Raw genomic sequence first — 20,077 nt, forward strand, 5'->3', positions numbered from 1 at the left:
AGCCAAGTCGAATCCCCCGGGCAGACTGCTCTGCAAAAGTTGAAGCATGGCAGCTTTGAGTTTTTTTTTGCCTGACTTGACATCGCACATCCTGTGATGTAACCGTCGTGCAGCCCTATTTGCGTGTCTCCTTTTCATTACATTTTTCAACCATTTTAAGCACCTTAGTCAAGCCAAATAAAAATTCCAAGGGTTTGCCTTAGGGTTCATTTAGGGTTGTGTTCTGTGTTGTGTTCTTTTTAGCACATGTTGTCCAATGTCCTATGTGGCACAAGCACCTTTTTTGTATTTCACAATTATTGTTTTCCATCGGATAGTTTATAGATCTCGACATTTCCGACCGTACTTGAAGGCAGCTTCATTTCTTGAAGAAAGAGAGAAAGGAAGGAGACAGAGCGACTGTGCTTTGTTGTTGGCAGGAAACAGTCAGCTGTTAAACAAACTCCTGGGCAGTTTAGTGCTTGTGTTTTCTTTCCTTTTTTTATTCTCAGTGTGTTTTAGAACTTTCTTGTGGCAGAGATGGAGGCAGTGATGTTTCCTTTTTACTGTAGGAGACCCTCACTCCGCCGCAAAACGGATCGCCGCTTACATGATTGACCACCGCAGGGTGATGTCGGATTGCGTCCACAATTCAAAGTTCCTGTAGTTCTTGTGGTTCTTTAGTTTACTGGAACTGTTTAGGTGTAAAAGTGGTATATTATAAGGTTGGCAAATTAGTCACTGGAGCAATCGCCGATCTCAAGCTCGTGTCAAGTCTCTTCAGGTTTATTTCAACTGGACATTAAAATTACTTGGAAGCTCCTGGAATAAAAAAAAATAATAGAATAGAATGAGCATCATTATGTAAAATGGGTCATTGATCCTTTAAGGTTACCTTTCCCTTCTAATCCCATTTTTGCATTGCCTTGTGTTCCCACTTCCCTTCTTCCCACACTATAATATGTTGTTCTTCTTGACTGGGAAGGATTTGGAGTGATTAATGAGCAGCTTTTCACCTAATAATTGTCATGAATTATCATTATCATGAATAGACACTTTGATATGGTAAGTGGTGTCAAACATATTTGCGCGGTAGCCCTGCCGATTGCACCTGCACGTTTTGAAGAAAGGCAATCAAATCAGTTCCGATGTGAAAGTACACTTAAAGAGGCTTGAATTTGAGAGAGAGAGAGAGAGAGAGAGAGAGAGAGAGAGAAGAGAGAGAGGTGACTTTCAGTGATCAACAGAGCCAGACCGCTGCTGGAAGCGGTTTAATGGCGAGCTCGGACCTGCTGATGAGACCGTTTGTCGTCACCAAAGGTCACCGTGGGTTAATAATGTCCCCTCGAGATGGTACATGAACTCCATCATACACACACACACACATTCAGCTGAATACACACTTACTCAGACATGCCCACACACGTATCGACACGCAGTACATGGAGGTGGTATATTCTGCCCCCGATAACAGATGCATACAAATGGTCAGGAAAACAAAGATAGAAAAGAATTCATTATTTATGACTTGAAATGACGAAGTCTCTTCCCGCTCAAGTAACGGCATGTAAAATACATGTATTATTAAGTGCAGACTGTCTGCACATGAATTCATAAGAAATGTATAATTATAAAATGTATAATTGTGGCTGTCATTGAGTGTTTTCAGCCTAACAATGACACAACATAATTCATCCCCCACCCCGTACAAAATCTGGGCTGCATCCTTCTCATATGTATCATTGCCGCTGGCTTGATGAACAACCAAAGAGCAAGAATGACAAATGTCTTTTGCTGTGTAACGACTACAAATGAGACCACCATGCAACTGAAATTGCAGCCAATCAGCTTTTGTGTTATTGGTGCGAGTCTCTTTCAGATTGTAGCCTACCACAGACACGAAACAGATTTTATTCTTCTGGTATGTAGAAGTGCAAGTTCAGCGATATTTGGCTTTTAAAAACTGCATTTAGGGCAAAAAATCTGTTGCTTACTACGTATTTGAAGCCTAGTGCTTCTTATGCGAGCGATAAAGCAAATAAAGGCTGAATAAATAATAATATAAAGCGCTGGAGTCTCATGCAAAAAGTGAGAAACCTCTAACTGCTGTGAAAGGTCTGCAGCAAACGACAGCCATCAGCCAGTTCTGCCGAGTATCTGGCGGCGGCTCCAGCACTACGTCCACACAGCCTAGGCCAGACCCACACAGCAGCGTCACAACTCCCGTAAGCGACCTCCGTGTCAACGGAGCGAAGGTGCTCTGGATTGGGTACCGAAACCCGTTGCTAATATGTATCTACCGGACCGGACAGCAACGCGGATTTCGGTGCCTTATTTCGGTGCCACTTGCATGCCTGCGCTGCTCTCTGATGCTCTAAAACGGACATCAGAGGCAACAGAAGCATCGGTGCACTTGACGCTAGCTAACATCTCCAGGTGTTGGTGAAATGATACCCATCCTTACTCTGGGTCCTCCACAGGGTGACTAGACGCCAGTCCTGTAATGCGAATGAGGAAATCGAAGAGTTGTCTCAGATGATGTTTCCCGACTCTGACATTTTTTGTTTTGTTTTTAATGTCGTGATATAGGTCTTAAATTTTGTTCGTAATGGTCTTGAAAAGTCTTAAATTTGACTTGGTGAAACCTGCAGAAAACCTGGAAAAGTCAGTCAAAAAAATCAAAAAATCGAATCTGGCAATGAATCGGAATCGAACATTAAAGTTCCCATGGCATGAAAATTTCACTTTGAGGTTTTTTAACTTTAATATGCGTTCCCCCAGCCTGCCTATGGTCCCCCAGTGGCTAGAAATGGCGATAGGTGTAAACCGAGCCCTGGGTATCCTGCTCTGCCTTTTGAGAAAATGAAAGCTCAGATGGGCCGATCTGGAATCTTCTCCTTATGAGGTCATAAGGAGCAAGGTTACCTCCCCTTTCTCTGCTTTGCCCGCCCCGAGAATTTGGCCCACCCATGAGAGAGAGAGAGAGAGAGAGAGACATCATGGCTTTTACACGAGCAAAGTGGCAGTTGGTCTGATGTACACCATGTTACGCTGCACATCATCCCAAGATCCCCTGTGTTGTCAAGGGGTTCCAGGCTGATGTGGGCAATGGGTAACATGAAAACACCGTGAAATCCTGGAGGATTAAAACCTGATGCAGTCTGCCAGAAACCTGTGACATTTGGAAAAGATCTGTTTTCCAGCAAGACACCGAGCCCAAGCGTGAAGCTAGAGCTACACAGGAATGCGTTCAAAACAACACACAAATGTTCCGGAGAGGCTTAGTCGGATTCCAGATGTCACTCAAATCCAGAGTTTGCAGCTGGACTTGGAAAAGGCTGTTTTCCCCCGATGAAACCTCAAGGGCTTAAAAGGATAGTTCTGATATTTTGAAGTGGTGTTGTATGAGGTCCTTATCCATAGATTATAACTTGCAGTAGATGGCGGTTGGCAGGCCCCCAGTTTGGAGAAGCAGGCAGGAAGTACCGACACGGAAGCTATCCAACTGTTTATCTCAGTGTACCCAACTTCTAAAATTCGCATAACGGCGGAAAACGCACCAAGCAGTGGCGAAGTGCATCTGGAGAATACCCGCAGCCAATCAGTCCTGTGACTACTGTGACATGTTGACCTATGTTTACAGAGAATTTCTTTCCCGCTTAAACGGGCTGTACACGATATTTGGGTGGGGGTATCTGGGATTGCCTCCACATGGCTCTCACAGACTGTTCCCCCAACTTGTCGACACTTTTTGGCGGCCCTCTGCGTACGATGCCGGTACACAAGGAGCTAACGCGAACGTGCGGTCGGACATGCTTTCAAACATAGAACAGAGAAGCTCGGATTACAACACGCACAGAATGAGTGTGACTTCATTCTCTGCTCAGAACTCCACTATACGTAGCTATTATTATATATTCACATATTCACTATATTAACTTGCACTGATCTAATAGCTATAGCTATATTAACATTAATATAGCTGTTAATTGAGTTAATGTTAATGAATATCCAGTACAGCCCATTCTAATCACAATTATTGCGGCGAGTCACACTTTGCTGCTGCTTGGACAGTTTTCAGCGTAACAGTAGGGCATTCGTTTACATTTAAAAATATAATTCTATATGTTTTTTTTTTTTTGCAACAACCTAAAATGTGTTGCCACTATTGTTAACTGTGGAATTAAAGCTAGTTTCTTCCACTTCACAATAAAATCAAAAAATAAAGCTATCGTCAGTATTCACCTTAAATCAATTTAGCATGTTTTGCCAATAAATTGAGTAAAAAAATGATTTCTGTTTACATAATATATGCAATGGAAGTTGCTGTGTTAATGTTAACTTGTTTCCACTGAAGTATTTGTCTGTTATTGTCCTAATACGCATCTCATGATTGCTTAAAGCAAACATTTGCGTTGCTGGTACTGGAGCATTCTGTGCACTGACGCAAACAAGCTCTACAAGAACTTTACCTGGGCAGCAATAAAGATGTTGAAGCAATAAAGGGGAGGAAATATGGATGTCAGGGTTTTTTTTAGCCCCTACTTTTAAGCATTACTCATCTAATGGTTTGCTACTCAATATGAGGGCCTTCTGTTTTCAGTAATTTGGCAATTCTCAGTGACGCTGATTGATTGTTTAAGTCTTGTGTGTATTTGTTGGCCTCAGACAGTGTCTGACATGAATTCCTCTGGCAGGATTATTTATTTGTAATGGGTGTCAACATTGGATCTTTTTTCTGAAATAAGTGTAGCGTAACTGATCATTTTGTTTCCCCTTCCAACAGGAAATTAAACTAACTTTTAAAGCACTCAAGAAAACAACCTTGTGCTGATGATTGACTTTCCACAAAGTGGCTTCAGTAACCTGGTTTTGCGTGTTAACCTCCCATCTCCGTCGTAGTAACCCAAGTAACACTGCAGACAGTGAACAACCTGATTAAGAGGACTTTGTGCAACTGTGTTTATCAGGGGTGTGAATCTTCACATCCTGTCAACGATTCAGTATCACGATGCATCACCTCCTCAATATTATTATATATTGCTACACATGGTTTTCATCAACAAATATACTACCGGTCAAACGTTTGGGGTCACTTAGAAATTTCCATTCCACTCCATTCCAGACAGCATACCAGCTGAGATCAGTTGCATTGTTTTTTTTTTTAATCAGCGCAGCAGTTTTCAGATTACATTATGTGCTTACGTGATTGTAAAAGGGTTGTCGACACCCCTAGTTTTTATGCATCTACTTGTGCTCTCGTAAACGTGATTTCAATCAGGAGAGACTTCCTTGCAAATATGAACATGTTTATTGTACCAGACAGAATGTGAAAATGAAATGTGCAAAGTCTCTGGAGATTAGACTCCATCGAATCCATATGTTATAAAAGGGGTAGTGAACCCAAACATATCCCCCGATGGAGTCCAGACACTGGCGGTGGTGATGAAGGCGCCCAGGAACCAATCAAGATAGCCATCCAGCTGACGATCCACGGAGTGCGCAGGTGAGACGACCGGTGGATGAAAGGGGAGGAGGCCGGACGCACTCTATTCCTGAAACGACAGCTGACGACCGCAGAGGAGAGAGAAGATTTAAAACAGGATGTCATGCTGTGATTGGCTTGTGATGCATGGCTGAATCCGATTGGTTTCACTAACAAAGAAACCGCTGAATCCGATTGTCTGCTGACAAGTGAATGCCATGGAACAGCTGATCAATTAGGAGTGTTGAAAGAAGAATTTTTGAAGTCTTCCTGTAAGAACTTCATATCTCAGAAACGCCTCCAGGAAATTTCTCCGCCACTGTCCAAAAACACCCACTTAGTGGGCCCCCCCCTTATAGCTACAACTGACAATACCAATATGTCTAGTTAAGATGTCTGAGGTTGCATAAACAGTTGTGAAAAACACCTCCTTTACTATATTATAATTGCGCACTTACTGTTTTTCACAGAGTAAGTCATTTGTATTTAGAGATAATGTAGGTTCATGGCAAGAGAGGACATCCAATTTGTTGATAAAAAAACATACGTACCTTTAGTTAGTAACATATCCAGTAAATACTACAGAAAAAAATAAACTATATATTTTTACTGTAGGTAAGCAAACTGAGGATTTTCATTCATTCCTGTTTACCTCAAAACGTGTATAAAATTAAAAAAGGGAAGGAAAATAATTTCACTCTTTTCTTATAGAGAATATTGATAAGTGAAAACGTTAGTATTTTCTGTCTTGGTGTTTGATGCTGGTGTTTTTACTGTGTGTGTGTGTGTGTGTGTGTGTGTGATAGATGAGGATTGTTCGGAGTGTTTGGCTGTACTCACTGAGTTTTGCAGGTGATGTGAACGGTTTAGCTCAGGTGACTGTTGGTAGTGCAGACTGTAGTTAGAGTTTTGCACATGTGGATTCAGTTGTGACCAATTGAAATCGAAAAAAAAAACAAAAAAAACCCTGTCAATGTATGTGGGTTGTTGCCAGATGGCAAGAGCCGTGCAGAGCCATGCACTACTAAACTAGCTGAACAAATTCTCAGTGCTCCATCCAGATCACGCTGTATTTCCTCTTCACCGACGATGCAGAGAAACGTCTGCACCAATCGCAGCATGCAGTGTTTGAGCTCCACCTTTTAGTATTGGATCAGTGTGTTAGGTATCTCAACAGAGGGGTAAGGAAAACACAGGATGGAATCAAGCGGTTATATTGGTACCATCCAAAACTTTTGAAAATGGAATCGCAAAAATACCCATTCTAATGTGTAAGGAACTAAACCGAACCGGACTGCTTGTTGGAAACAAGGCTTTAGGTTGTTTTTTTTTCCTAGCTGTGTATTAATCATGTTTCAGAACATGTTACAGAGTTCTAATAAGCATTATTGTGAGTTGATCATTGATGTTACATAATTACATTTTGCTCCTCCTTTGTTGTTCAAACACGTGTGTGCGTGTGTGTGTGTCTTTGCACATGATTTATACACGGCTAGAAACCAGAAAGGACCTGTTGGGCCCCTTCTAGCTACAGAGGCTAGTTTAAAGGGGTTTATAGTTAAAATCGGGGGCACCTTTTTTTATTTTATTTTATTTATTTTTTTAAGGGAGGCTGTTTTTGAATGTGAGTGTTTTACAGACTTCTAAGCATTATTGATTGATATTGATTTTTGACACTGAATTGACTGAATCCATTTCTATGGGGGCCCACCAGAGTCTTAAAGCTGCAGTAGGTAAGATTGTGAAGAGCCAGCACTTTGCCAATAAATTTGAACATCGACAACTTCTCAGTCCCTCCCCCCTTTCTGCTGCAGCCCAAACCGTCTCCTAAGCCCCGCCCACACAACGGAGTTTGACAGAACTGCCGGCATGTCCGACAACATGTTCAATAACTAAACACCAACACAACGTTAACTTTACTCACCAACAGTAAAACGATGCTAACTAGCAGGCTACTGTTAGCCACTTCAGCATCATATCAGACCGACCACTGTGCTAACGTTACTATCATCCTCACCAACCTAGCTTTGTGGACTTTTGACTACTAATCACCAAGTGAAAGATAAATCATTCATGGTAATTATGTTACCTGTTGAGAAGAAATGTGGCTACATCTGCATCGTTCTTCAGATCTTTAAAATCCTGCAGCCACGCCACCTCTGAAAAGCCTCTCCAATATTTACGGAGTTTTGGAAACCTTTCTGCAGATCGTGCGCGGGGAGGGGGGAGGGGAGAACACTATATATGCGTGTGCCTGAGCAGTGATTGACAGGCAGATAGACCCCCCCTGTGGCCCTGATTGGAGAAAATCGACCGGGAGCGGTGGAATTTTGCCAATGGCACTACAGGCTGTAGGAGGTGCCAGAGGAGCTGTCTTGTTTTTTTTTTTGTTTTTTTACATAATTCATGTAGTTCTACTGGAACAGCAAATATGACAGAAAGTTAGTTTTATAAGACTTACCTACTGCATCTTTAAGTCTCGACACGCCTGGCAAGGACGATTGATCAGCTTGCTTGTGATTGATTATGTTTCAAGGAGGCTGTGAACCTTTCCTATCGAACACGTCACTCACTGGATTATCATTGGACCGGTGAAACAAATGAAAGCTGCAAGTTTTAAGAATCCAGGGACCTGCTGATCTGTCTGTTCATATCTGCAAGGCTGGATTACCAATCATGCAAAACGGGAAACTGCCCTGGGATCATAGATCCCCAAGAGTCCCTATTTTCGCTGTGTGGCAATTACTTTGTGGCAACCTTGTGCCTTAATGTAGGTCCAGATGTATTACCTGATGTTGAGTCCCTGTCTTAAAAAGGATCCTGGTGTCAAAATCTATTTTGAAGCTGGTAATAAGGGTTTGCTTACATGGTGCATATATCTATATTCATATGTTGATAATCAAACAATGAAAATTTACAATATTGTAGTTTAGGAATATGTTGCACAAAAAGTTGTCTTGTAATGGAGTATATTTACATTGAGGCTACTTTTACTTCAGTAAAATATCTCAATGCTTCTTTGTCCAATGCATATTACACTGCCATTTTGAGCGTATTTCTAAGAATTAACTGTTACATACCAGCTTGTTTTTAAGGCAATAAACATTTCTATAAACGGAGTAGGTAACTAAGTAGTCTATATCCTCAACGTTCAACTTCCGGGATTGCTCCGTTGCCGACAGAAATTCCGCCGGATTTCACTCATTAAGGCCGGATGTCCGCTGCCTCGGGCTTCCTTTGTGTTGACATTCTAAACTCCGGTGGATTTGTGAGGACTATGGTTAACTGCTCCTCAGATCTCTGCAGGGTAAATCCAGACAGCTAGCTAGACTATCTGTCCAATCTGAGTTTTCTGTTGCACGACTAAAACAACTTTTGAACGCACACATGTTCCACCAAAACAAGTTCCTTCCAGAGGCTATTTTGCAGAGGCACCATTGCTCCATATTGCACTTAGCCCAAGACGATTGTGATTGGTATAAAGAAATGCCAATAAACCAGAGCACCTTTTTCTCCCATCCCGGAAGCAGCGCTGTGGAGGAAGGGCTGGTAAAGTTAATGCCCATATTTAATGCTTAATGCTAATAATGCCCATATTTAATGCTGTCTTTTTAAAACTTTATCATTGCACTGCTATAGTTTTTTTTTATATTACTATGTCTACATTATTTTCTTTATATTGTCCATATTTTATTTAATGCTGGTCTCTAGACTTTATCCTTGCACTGTTGGGCCTATTTGCACTACCACCACTCTCATAGAGCACCTTACCATGCACACTGAATCACAGGGTCAGTCCCTGCCCTGTCACTGCAAGAGTCTCATGCATATACATCCCTTAGTACATTCATGTGGATTTTTTATTTTATTTTATTTAGTATTTAGTATTTTTTCTTTTATTGTCCATGCAATTCATGTGGATTTGCTTTTTTATCATCCTGTTTGTGATGTATGTGAATGTTGTGTGTAATGTCTTAAGCTACTGGGACCTTGAATTTCCCCTTGGGGATCAATAAAGTATCTATCTATCTATCTATCTATGCATGCGAGACTAGTAACTATAGGCACCCATAAAAATAAAGGATTGCCTTGGATCTTCTGTACATGAAATGGATTTTAAACCCCTTCTCTCTCTCTCTCTTTCTGTCATCCACAGGGTGTAGGTGCTGACCCCCACATTGCCTTGGCTCTACCCCCCGAATCTAAGCTGGCCAAGGAAAAAGCAGACGAGCCCCCGTTCCAACTCTTGGACTCTGATGAGATGACCATCAGGATAGGTAGAGCTGGACCTCTCTCAGGCAAGCCTCCCTTCATATACCCACATCAACGCTTACCATTTGTGCGGAATTTCAGAATAAAAGGGTATATTACATGACCTAAAAAAACAAACAAATCATACAGCCGTAGCCACTGTCGTCCCACTTTTTTCAAGTCAATGCACGTTTTAGGCACCAAGATCACACTGAGGCACAATTAAAATGCATGAAGATGGACTACGTTGGCTACCACTGTCAAATCTCACGTGGAGCTTCTGTGATGGCTTCTTTTAACTGTCCGGATTCTTCCGTTTCCCCTTTTCTACCTCATCTGTCCATCTGTAACACTTAATGGGTGTTTTTCCTAACTTTGGATGGTCTTTCAATCTGGATAGCTCTTAAGAAATGATCCTCGTTGGTTTTCTTGGGTGTGGGGGACTAACTGTTCTACATGCTGTCATCTCACACATCACGCACACCAAGTCACGTACATATTGTAGTACACTTAATGTTGTCACTCTCGTCTAGACTGTTTTAAAGCTGGTAGGCTGTTGGTGACCTAAATTATTTCAGTTTTTTTTAGTCTGCGAGGGAAAAAAACAAACAAGGTTAACAATGTGCTTGTGACACAGTAAAGCCGAGGCGCTGCAAACTCATTTTCCAACAAATCACAGGAAGATTAGAGCGTGATGAGCAATTACAAGCAAACTGCACAAGCATCTACTTGACTAGAGAGTGCAGCGTGGTGGAACATTCTAGAACAAGTAAATGCAGAAAAACAAATCACGTAAAGTGAAAAAATAGATCATAACAAAGGAAACGGCTGTTTCCGTGTCGAGTCGTGTGCGTGCGTGTGTGGGTGCGTGTTTGTGTGTCGGCACACTGGTTGTTTGTGGCAGATAAATCAGTGTTATTTCCTCGCCTCGCTGGCTGGTTACATTTTAATTAATCTGTTATATTCAGTGTGTCCTTAAACCTTGTCCAATTAAATCCAAGCACAACAACAGCTCTGTATCATTTGGTTCATTTGGTCCAGACCAAGGAAAGAAATGATACATCCAGTCTTTTGGTTCATGTTCACACCAAATCAGCAAAGTCAAAATGAAGTCCTATGGACTGACGGATAGCTTATTAATTTGAAAGTTTTGGGGACGTCATCCTGCATCAGAGCTACATGGACCCGTGTGGGGTAAATCAAAATCTGGTGACTGACAGCAGGTGATGCTGCACTTTACGCGCCTTGCATGTTTATTTATCTTCTCTGATGGTCACACAGTTAATGAAGAAATAACTCATTATGATAATTATTAATCCAGGGTGTAACTCAACCTAACCAGGTAGAAACGGGAACAAAAATAGTTACCTGTTCTTGTATTGTTAGCTGACGTTGAAAAAACGACCCCATAGGTCGTTTGTTCAAGCAGCTTATTACAATATTACGACCCATGTTATGTTTATCTTGGTGGGCGCACTCTAGTGTATGCAGTTTAGGCAATAAAAAAGGTTGCTTTTTCGAAAAAAAATGGAAACCTGTTTTGTATATTTGCTATTGTTGTTTACTGTAAAGCAAAAGTATTTCTTATCCAATTACTCGATTAATCGATGAAATAATCGGTTGGATACTCGATTACTAAAATAATCGATAGCTGCAGCACTACTGTTTTCTTGTATTCAACTTGCCTCATGGAATATTTTCCATGTGTACTCATTTGTACATACAGAAGAAGGTTCACTATTAGTTTTAAGTGGTTATAATGGCATCAGTGAATGCTTGTTTCTTTGAACTGCTTTAATTTATCATTTTATTTCAACTATTCATTTTATTCTAAAGGTGGAATAAATGCAAGATGTTTCCAAAGTCAGTGAGTCTCAATCTATTCTGTTGACTTTCCCTATCTGCATTGTTCTATTGGCCAAGAGGGTGTAGTTTTATAAATCTCAAACTCTGTTTAATGGTTAGAAACGTGTTGCTGTATAAACCTGCAACTCAATGACGTGTTGGTTTTAAAAGAATATTGAGAAGGTATTAAAAGGTATTGAATTTACCTCCAGGATTTCTGTATATACCCTGTTACATAGCTTTAGTTTGTAAGCTGGAAATTCACTCTGACTTACCAATAAAAACCGGACTGGACTGTATCGGTGCACAAGAGACCAGCTGACCCAGTTTGTCCATGCGTCACTATTTTTACAAGGATGGAGACACTGCAGCTATCCTCTTGTGGGACTTTCTGCAACCCCACTCTTTCTAAGTTGTTACTAAGTCCAAAACGATAAAACTAAATATTTCACCTTTCTGGGATATTCTTGGCGTAGCACAGACTTCACAGCTCATCTGACTTGCATGAGAGCAACACTCCCAAGCTCTGTCAGGTGTGTACCATCAGTGCCCCTCCTGAGTTTCTGTTTATATGGTGGACATGGATCGGAAAACCTGTAGCAGCAGGAGCCTGCATGCGTTGTTGTCTCTAATTATGTAAAGTAATATATTAGCTATGTTGACGTGTCACAGCGGGGGAAGCACAAGTGGAAATAATAGCATTAACAATGGCTCTTTTCCAATAAAGTGTTCATGAAGCAATGTTAGAGAGCCAGCATACATAATAGCAAGGCTCTAAAACCTTCCTGACATGCAGAACTGTCTGTTGTAAAAACGTTTCAGGCAGACTCAAGTGACAGATAGCTTACCCGAGCACTGCTAATTAATCAAAAATAGCAAAATTTGAACGCCTTTGTTACAGTGTATGCACGTCTGACTCATATATCTATGGCTCACTCCTCTTCATTTCCATTACTGTCACGGTGACCTCGCATTTATCCTGAGATTGTGTCGTGATGATAATGACATTTTTAGTTTGAAATCTCTTGGGGCTTCGGTTGACCACTGATGTACAGTACCAGTCAAAGGTTTGGACACATTTTCCCATTCACTCTAATGAGAAAGTGTGTCCCAACGTTTGACTGGTACTGTAAGGACAGGTGTCAGGTAGAGCTGCTGAATGTTAGACCTGAAAAAGTCTTGAGTCGCATTGATGTTATTTTCAGGGACATTCCACAGTTAGCAGCTGGAGGTGTTCAACTGAAAAACAAGACAGAGCAAGAAAAGAAACTCTTGAGAACTTGATAAAATTGAAAGAGTCTGTGCTCAGACAAAAAAAAAGGAACAAGAAGCCATACTCATGATCAAATAGAATTACATTGTTCTGATAAGCTACGACTAAAATATTATTTCTAAACCCTTGAAAAAGTATTTACCTTTTGAGAATGCTGTCATTTCACACAACATGAATCCCTCATGTTGTTTGGCATGCCATTCATGTTTACAGTGTTACAGTGGTACATTTCCTGCAGCTCTGAAGTCCACACATTGAATGTATATTTCAGACGCGCTTCAACGGATCAGTTACAAATTCATTGCATCCCTGTGGCTTGCCTCAGGGCATCCAAAGTGAGTCGGCCAACAGCGTAAACAGAAAAGGGCACATACATTTATACATGTATTAACATAATTAGTTTGATTCCCATGTGTCCCTTGGGGATCACATTGCCTTGTAGGTCACTGTATGTTTGACTGTACAGTACAGGCCAAAAGTTTGGACACACTTTCTCATTCAATGCGTTTCCTTTTTATTTTCATGACTATTTCCATTGTAGATTCTCACTGAAGGCATCAAAACTATGAATGAACACATATGGAATTATGTACTTAACGAAAAAGTGTGAAATAACTGAAAACATGTCTTATATTTTAGATTCTTCAAAGTAGCCACCCTTTGCTTTTTTATTAATAAGGGACAAAATTCCACTAATTAACCCTGACAAAGCACACCTGTGAAGTGAAAACCATTTCAGGTGACTACCTCATGAAGCTCATTGAAGGGTTTGCAGAGTTATCAAAAATAAAGAAACACATTGAATGAGAAGGTGTGTCCAAACTTTTGGCCTGTACTGTATGTTTGAATTTAGAGTGCAGCATGACCAGTCGGCTGTACGCAGAGAACTTTGAAAGTAGGGAGTCATAATAGTTAGTGCCTGTGTAGCTCACTCTCTTGTTCAGTTACATCATAAAATGTACCTAAAGAAGCCTGAAAATGCCATAATGTAATGCCTGTACATTAAATTTCTCTAATAGAAAAACTGGGGGTTAATTGCATGGCACAAGAGTTCATTTGTAAACACATAAAAGCCATTCTAAAAGTGAATAAACCAACACCATTGTGATTGATAATCCCTTAAATGCACAATGATTACTAAAATAAATAAAAAACGCTTATTTTACCGCTCCAAATAGTTTTTGTAGGTTTGTCTGTCATTGTTAGTCATTTTCAAAACAACGGGTCCTTGATTTTAGGCGGAGGTAGACAAAATCAGCTTCTTATTTCTTTTCATAAGAATCTGTAGCCAGCTGAAGTTGACGTTAGCTTCATAAATTGGTTGACTCCAGCCAACATTTGAATGTTTCTGGCTGACTTTTCTTTAAAGGGGTCCTCTGTAAAGGGTTCCTGCACATGCACCCGTTTACCGCTTAGCTATTCGCTAATGATGCGTATACTCTAGCATTGGCAGGGGACGCAAATGTCATGGCAGGCGTATTGTTCAGGAGCCAAAGAAGGGCAATGTCGAGTGGGAAGTTGTTTGGATGAGCGTTTTTCAGAAAGCTGCAAGCAGCAATACCCGAGGCCAAGCAATCGGTCCGTTCCAAAATGTCCCATTTAGAACGGGCACTGTGGCAATGGTGTGCAAATAACCGATCAGAAACAGTCATGTATTTCAGTCATGGCTCATCGGCATCATTGTCAGACTCCCTGTTTTCCTGTGTAGAATGACAACGGCCACAGAGGAGAAGCTGATTATAGCCTCAGGGCTCATGCCGACATTATCACTACTCACTACTTCACCATGTAGAGTATAACATTGCATTAGGTTGAGTTCAACAGGTTGTGTCTTAATATGGATGCCATTTCAAATAGCTTGTACAGTGCAATTGATATACAGTTCTGTCTATTCACTATGTAGACACCACACATTCCAGTTAGGTTAGTCTATATCGACGACATTTCATTTCCAGGATTGTTAAAAGTGTCGCCGGAAATTCCGCCGGATGTCCCTCATTAATGGCTGGATGTCCGTTACCTTCCGCTTTCTGAATTTTCTGTCGCACGACTAAAACGACTTTTGAACGCACACACGTTCCACCAAAACAAGTTCCTTTCCGAGACTATTTTGCAGCGGCACCGTTGCTCGGCCCGACGCTGGGCAGCGCCCAAGACGATTGTGATTGGTTGAACGAAATGCCAATAAACCAGAGCACGTTTTTCTCCCATCCCGGAATGCTGGATGGGCTAAGCAGACCCTCCTCCGCAGCGCCGTGGAGGAAGGTCTGGCGATGCGAGACTGCAGTTAGGTCAGTCTTCGATGCTCACTGGGTAGTCTCCAAACTTGACATCGACTTTGCCAGATGTCATCCATTATTGTGAGGCTTTCATTAAATGCCTCTTTTGCGTCATGCACAGGGACACAGCCTCAAACACTCAAACCCTATGACATTAGTATTACACTCTTACACTGACTCACACTGTATCCTCTTTATCTTTCAATGTCTTTAGAGATTTTCTATATTTATTTTTGGAAAATGTTTCTGTCTTCAAATTATTTAGGAGTTTCGGTGGTTGGTCTCTTTTCAATCTGAAGATACTTGATTAATTTTAGGGTTTATTTCCTCCTGTCCTTTTGAAGTGCCTTCTTGGTTTTTAAAAGCCTCTCTGTGAAGCAGCAGTCTCTGTCTTTTCAGCCATCACGGAAGATAAAAAAAAACAAAAACCAAAAGCCCCATCCTTTTAGTCCTTCAGATGTGTGGTATATGAATGTGGATGGTATGTTTTGCCTTTTTTCTAACCTTATTTTGATCTACTAAGCAGGATGTTGGCCGCTTAAAACTACAATAAAATTGCATTTTCACTGCTAAGACCGTCATCCATTCGAAGTACGAATGGATTTTCTGTTCAAAGAAAAAAAAGCTCTAAGAAGCCCTCCTCGGCGCTATCAATAAAACACACAGGCTGGGAAACATGATTTGAATATCCATTTAAAAAGCTATAATATGTTGTTCCCTCCTGAAGCGCAGCTGAAATGAAAAACATTTTCCCCATTGATTTTGAGTCATTAGACGATTCAATTCTCAACTGGGTCAAATATATTTATATATAAGTTTGTTTGATTTGAGTGGAGCGTTTTTGCCACTACTGTGACTTGCAGTATGTTAGTGTAGGAGCCAAGCATAGCATTTAAAAATAATAGATATTTAAAGAACGATAGTTATTATTTCAAGACTTCTCATATTTTTTTGTTATAGATCTATATCGATTAACGTATTTTGATTGACAGCTGGGCCACTGATTGGCAAATCAGCACCACCATAGTAATTGTGGGTGTGGTATAATTAATAGAGGGAAGTTGGAAACACCAGTGGAAGTTTTGGAGTCTTGGCTCTAGTGGAGACCAAACATTAGTGCTACATTAGCCTACAACGTTTTGGTAGGCTCATAGAGATTTCTGTGGGTAGGATATTTAAGTTTAATTTGAGTTTAATTATTATTTTTAAACGATGTGCGCACGGTGCCTGGATCGACGACAAAGGAACAAAAGTGCGTTAAAACAACTCTTCTATTGCTGGGGCAGTGGCTATAATTTTGAAAATGAATATCCACCACATGGAGCATTGCCATGTCCCACTGGAATTAAACTTTAAATACACACTGCCCCATAAACTCCACAACACTAAATACAATAAAACCACTGTACTGGAATGTTATACCTGTGACCAGGTGTAGAGACTGGGTAAACAAAAATAAAAATAGATACGCACACTTGCTCATGCATAACTCAGACCATGCATACACATGTTTTTCTGGAGTCATTTACAGGTGATACGATAAGGTGGAGGTAAAAAATAAGGTGAGAGACTGAATTGAACTAATAAAGCATCATTTAGGTTGGGTGACAATCAAAAGCACATTTTGAAAACTTCATTTAATTTGACCCTTTTATGTTGAAGCACTTTGAAAAGACTGTAACAGTGCTATAAATTGATTCATTAATTATCTCTCATTTTTGATGATGATTGCGATATCGTTGTTCGCATATTATATGTTAATATAGTTAATTATATGGACAGTTAATAGCCATAGCCCTGTGTAATGGTCAGGCGTAATTACAGCTGCTCTGGCATGGTTGGAGAACTTCGGCGATTTGATACAAGATGTAAAAACCGCCTTGCGGTTTCTTTCATTGACAGATCTAATGAATGGTGGATCAGCCGGAGTGTCGATGGGTCAATTGTTAATTAAGGGCAGTGGAAATAAGGACTCAAGTCCCGGTTTGGTTCAAGTGCAGAGCACTACTCCGTACGGTCATTGCCATCAGTTAGAGTTACAGTTATGGGTGAAGTGAGCTGCAAAGAATATTCTATTAAAGACTTGAAATTAATTGCCAACTATTTTGAGAATCGGTTTGAGAATTCTCTGATTCCAGCTTCTTAAATGTGAATATTTTCTCGGTTTTTTACTCCTCTGTGGCAGTAAACTGAATATCTTTGAGTTCTCCACAACTTTGAGGACGTCATCTTGGGAAAAGTCAGCTTTGAAAAAGAAAAGGAAAAAAAAAGGTTGACATTTTTCACCATTTTCTTACATTTTATAGACAAAACAACTAATCGATTTATCGAGAATCGACAATGAAAATAACTTATTTGCAGTCCTAGTGAAGTGAGCCACTTTAATAGACACAGGCTATTTGACTCTTCAAGCCATGCAGCATGTTTAATAGATCAGCGCTTTGCCTCCTGTGGTTCTCCAGGTATTTGAAGTGGCAAGAAGCTCCTTGTAGGCATGTAAGCTCCTTGTAGGCATGTACCCACTTAAGAATTCACACCTAAACACATGCAGGCACCAACTATTCCAGATCCTTCTAATACTTAATGCATGGCGTCCTAAATAATTCAGTCAGCATTAGGAGATATCAAAGTGTGCCTTATGGCGTTCTGTTTATTTAAGTCTTAAGATTGAATTTTGGAATGTGCTATGAAGAGACAAATGGGATTGGATCTAAATCTGTCACTGCATACTAAGCAGCAAATACCTTGCAGAATATGAACATCCATACTTATGTTACTCTTAATTTATGAAAGTATATAATATCACTCTTAACTTAATGAAATCTTTTTCTTTTTTTATCATGTTTTTTTCAGGCTTTAGGGCAAAAGCTGCAGCCAGCTACAGTGTACATGACCTATCTTTTACATAGAGGAGGGGTTTCCGTGGTTGGGATCAGAGGAATGTCTTAATGCATTTTACCAACCCCATCATATCTGTGCGAAAGGTTTTCTGAAAATGTTCTGACAAGAGGAAGCATAAAATGTTGTTTTTAGATCCTAACTGTACCTTGAAAGGACTTTAATACCCCTGGATATGTTCTTTAAAGTTTAAAAAGAAAAACTGACCATAGCATTACAGCAAACAGCTCATGCAGCAGAATCCCAGCCAAATAACTGCACTTGCTAACCTGCTTGCATACACACATTGGCTTTGTTATGACTGACCTTAGGGAGCGTATAGATAATGAGAATTTCCATGTCGGGTTTAATAATTCCTTTAATGGAAAGTGCGGCGTGGGTAGATGGGCTACTTGCCAATGCTGAAACAGTCCAGTGGACAATGTTCTGTTGGGGCTGGGTTAGTTGTCTTCAGGGGGTGATTTTCTATTAGGCTTCACCCTGATTAGCTGGAATGTTGGTAACACAAAGTTAGGGTTAGGTGTTTGCTTGTCAGAGGTTTGATTCAGGTTAATTTGCCCACACCTTAAAGGTACGGTATGTATCATTTCTGCGTAAAATGTCTAAAAACAACTATACCTAGGTTATATATTTTGTTGAGTTGTGTACTTACACTATGATATCGGGTGATGATTCAGAAATGATGTAGGGAGACCTCAGAGATGACGCACAGTCCGATGATTACAAATCAAGTGCGCTTTATTCAAACAGTGAACAAACTTTCATGAAACATGTAGGCTGAAATAACCTATGCTAAATGTTTCCAACAACGTTCAAACCCAGAGAAATCTGTTGACATTCATTTAGTCGCCTGTCAGTGGCCTCCTAAAACCTTTGACTCCTCTGGTTCCTCTAACTCCCGTCAAAACACGGGAACCCAGATGACACGTTTGAGAGTAACTGTAAATCATACAATGTCAAAGAAAGAATAAAGGGGTCCTCAGTAACCGTAGTACACCTTGCTTTCTGCCACACAGCGTCATTTTGTCATTGATTACATGCCACTTAAAACACAGACCTTGTTTATTGATACATTTCAATAGCGATCGATCCAGCTTAAAGTTATGTGCTACGTTGACAAGAAACTCATGCTAACGCTAGGTGGGGGACTTTATAAGGTTACAACATCGTTCAACGCGCTCATGAAGTTATTTTAGGTATAATTGTTTTGATCAAGGTAAAGTTAACGTTAAACAACACTGGGCTAACCCACGATTAAGTTCGCCAGTTAGCTAGCGTTAACGTTAGCTGTATAGATAGAAGACTAATCTAATGCTAATTTAGCCAGCTATCCCACCCTGGTTTTTCTGCCTCACTCCCCGCCACTAAGGGACTTCACTCGGGACAAAAGTTAAAGGTGTGGAGAGTCCGGCAGCAACACCCGGCAGCCATCCCATTGATGTAGGCGTATCTTCGGCAGTTATACTCGGCGGCCAGCCCTGAAGATACTCGGCGGCCAGTCCCAGCCGCAAAGTGGTCTCAAGTGAGACAAGGTGAATGGGACTTCTTCGGGACTATTTATGTGGACGTTTCTGGATTTGTTTATTTTATATAACATTGTGTTTACAGGTGTGTCAACTGCAGCGGCTGTGCAAGAAGGAAACAAGATGAATGAGGACAGAAACCTCCACATGAATAATTCCAAAGAAGTCCCATTCACCTTGTCTCACTTCACCATCGACAGAAATGTTCAGTTTAATGTGAATTAGAGCAGTCGATTGCCCGCTAGCTCACTTAACGCCTCAGCTAATGTTGTGTCAACTCGCGGCGATTAAAACAGCAGCCGGGTTAATGAATTTGTCCACCTATAGCTAGCGATAGCACGGCAGCACCCTATAACAGCCCGACTCATAAAATATACGGCTACTACCGCAGCCCGTAAAGGGGGTTAAAATGCGGCTTATATTATAAATGTTTTTGCCCACCATAGCCTACTCTTTAGCTCAATAAGTAAGTTAACTCACCTAAGTCCTTTTTCGGCCAATCTCCTTTGAATCGTGCTGGATGACACACCAAACAGAGCCGCAG

General features: G+C 40.8%; 1 protein-coding gene across 4 annotated transcripts in view; it reads left to right on the forward strand.

Annotated features, from left to right (window-relative positions):
- The window catches only part of slc39a11 (solute carrier family 39, member 11), a 168,934-nt gene that overhangs the window by 96,226 nt on the left and 52,631 nt on the right, over nucleotides 1-20,077 (forward strand). For 3 of the 4 annotated variants that reach the window (XM_039787897.1, XM_039787900.1, XM_039787898.1), the window contains exon 5: nucleotides 9,621-9,762. In XM_039787897.1, coding sequence (XP_039643831.1) covers nucleotides 9,621-9,762 — 142 coding nt within the window. The remainder of the gene's footprint in view (nucleotides 1-9,620; nucleotides 9,763-20,077) is intronic. The other variant, XM_039787899.1, reaches the window with a different exon arrangement.

This window comes from Perca fluviatilis, chromosome 21, assembly GCF_010015445.1.
Source record: "Perca fluviatilis chromosome 21, GENO_Pfluv_1.0, whole genome shotgun sequence".
NCBI classification, from domain to species: domain Eukaryota; kingdom Metazoa; phylum Chordata; class Actinopteri; order Perciformes; family Percidae; genus Perca; species Perca fluviatilis.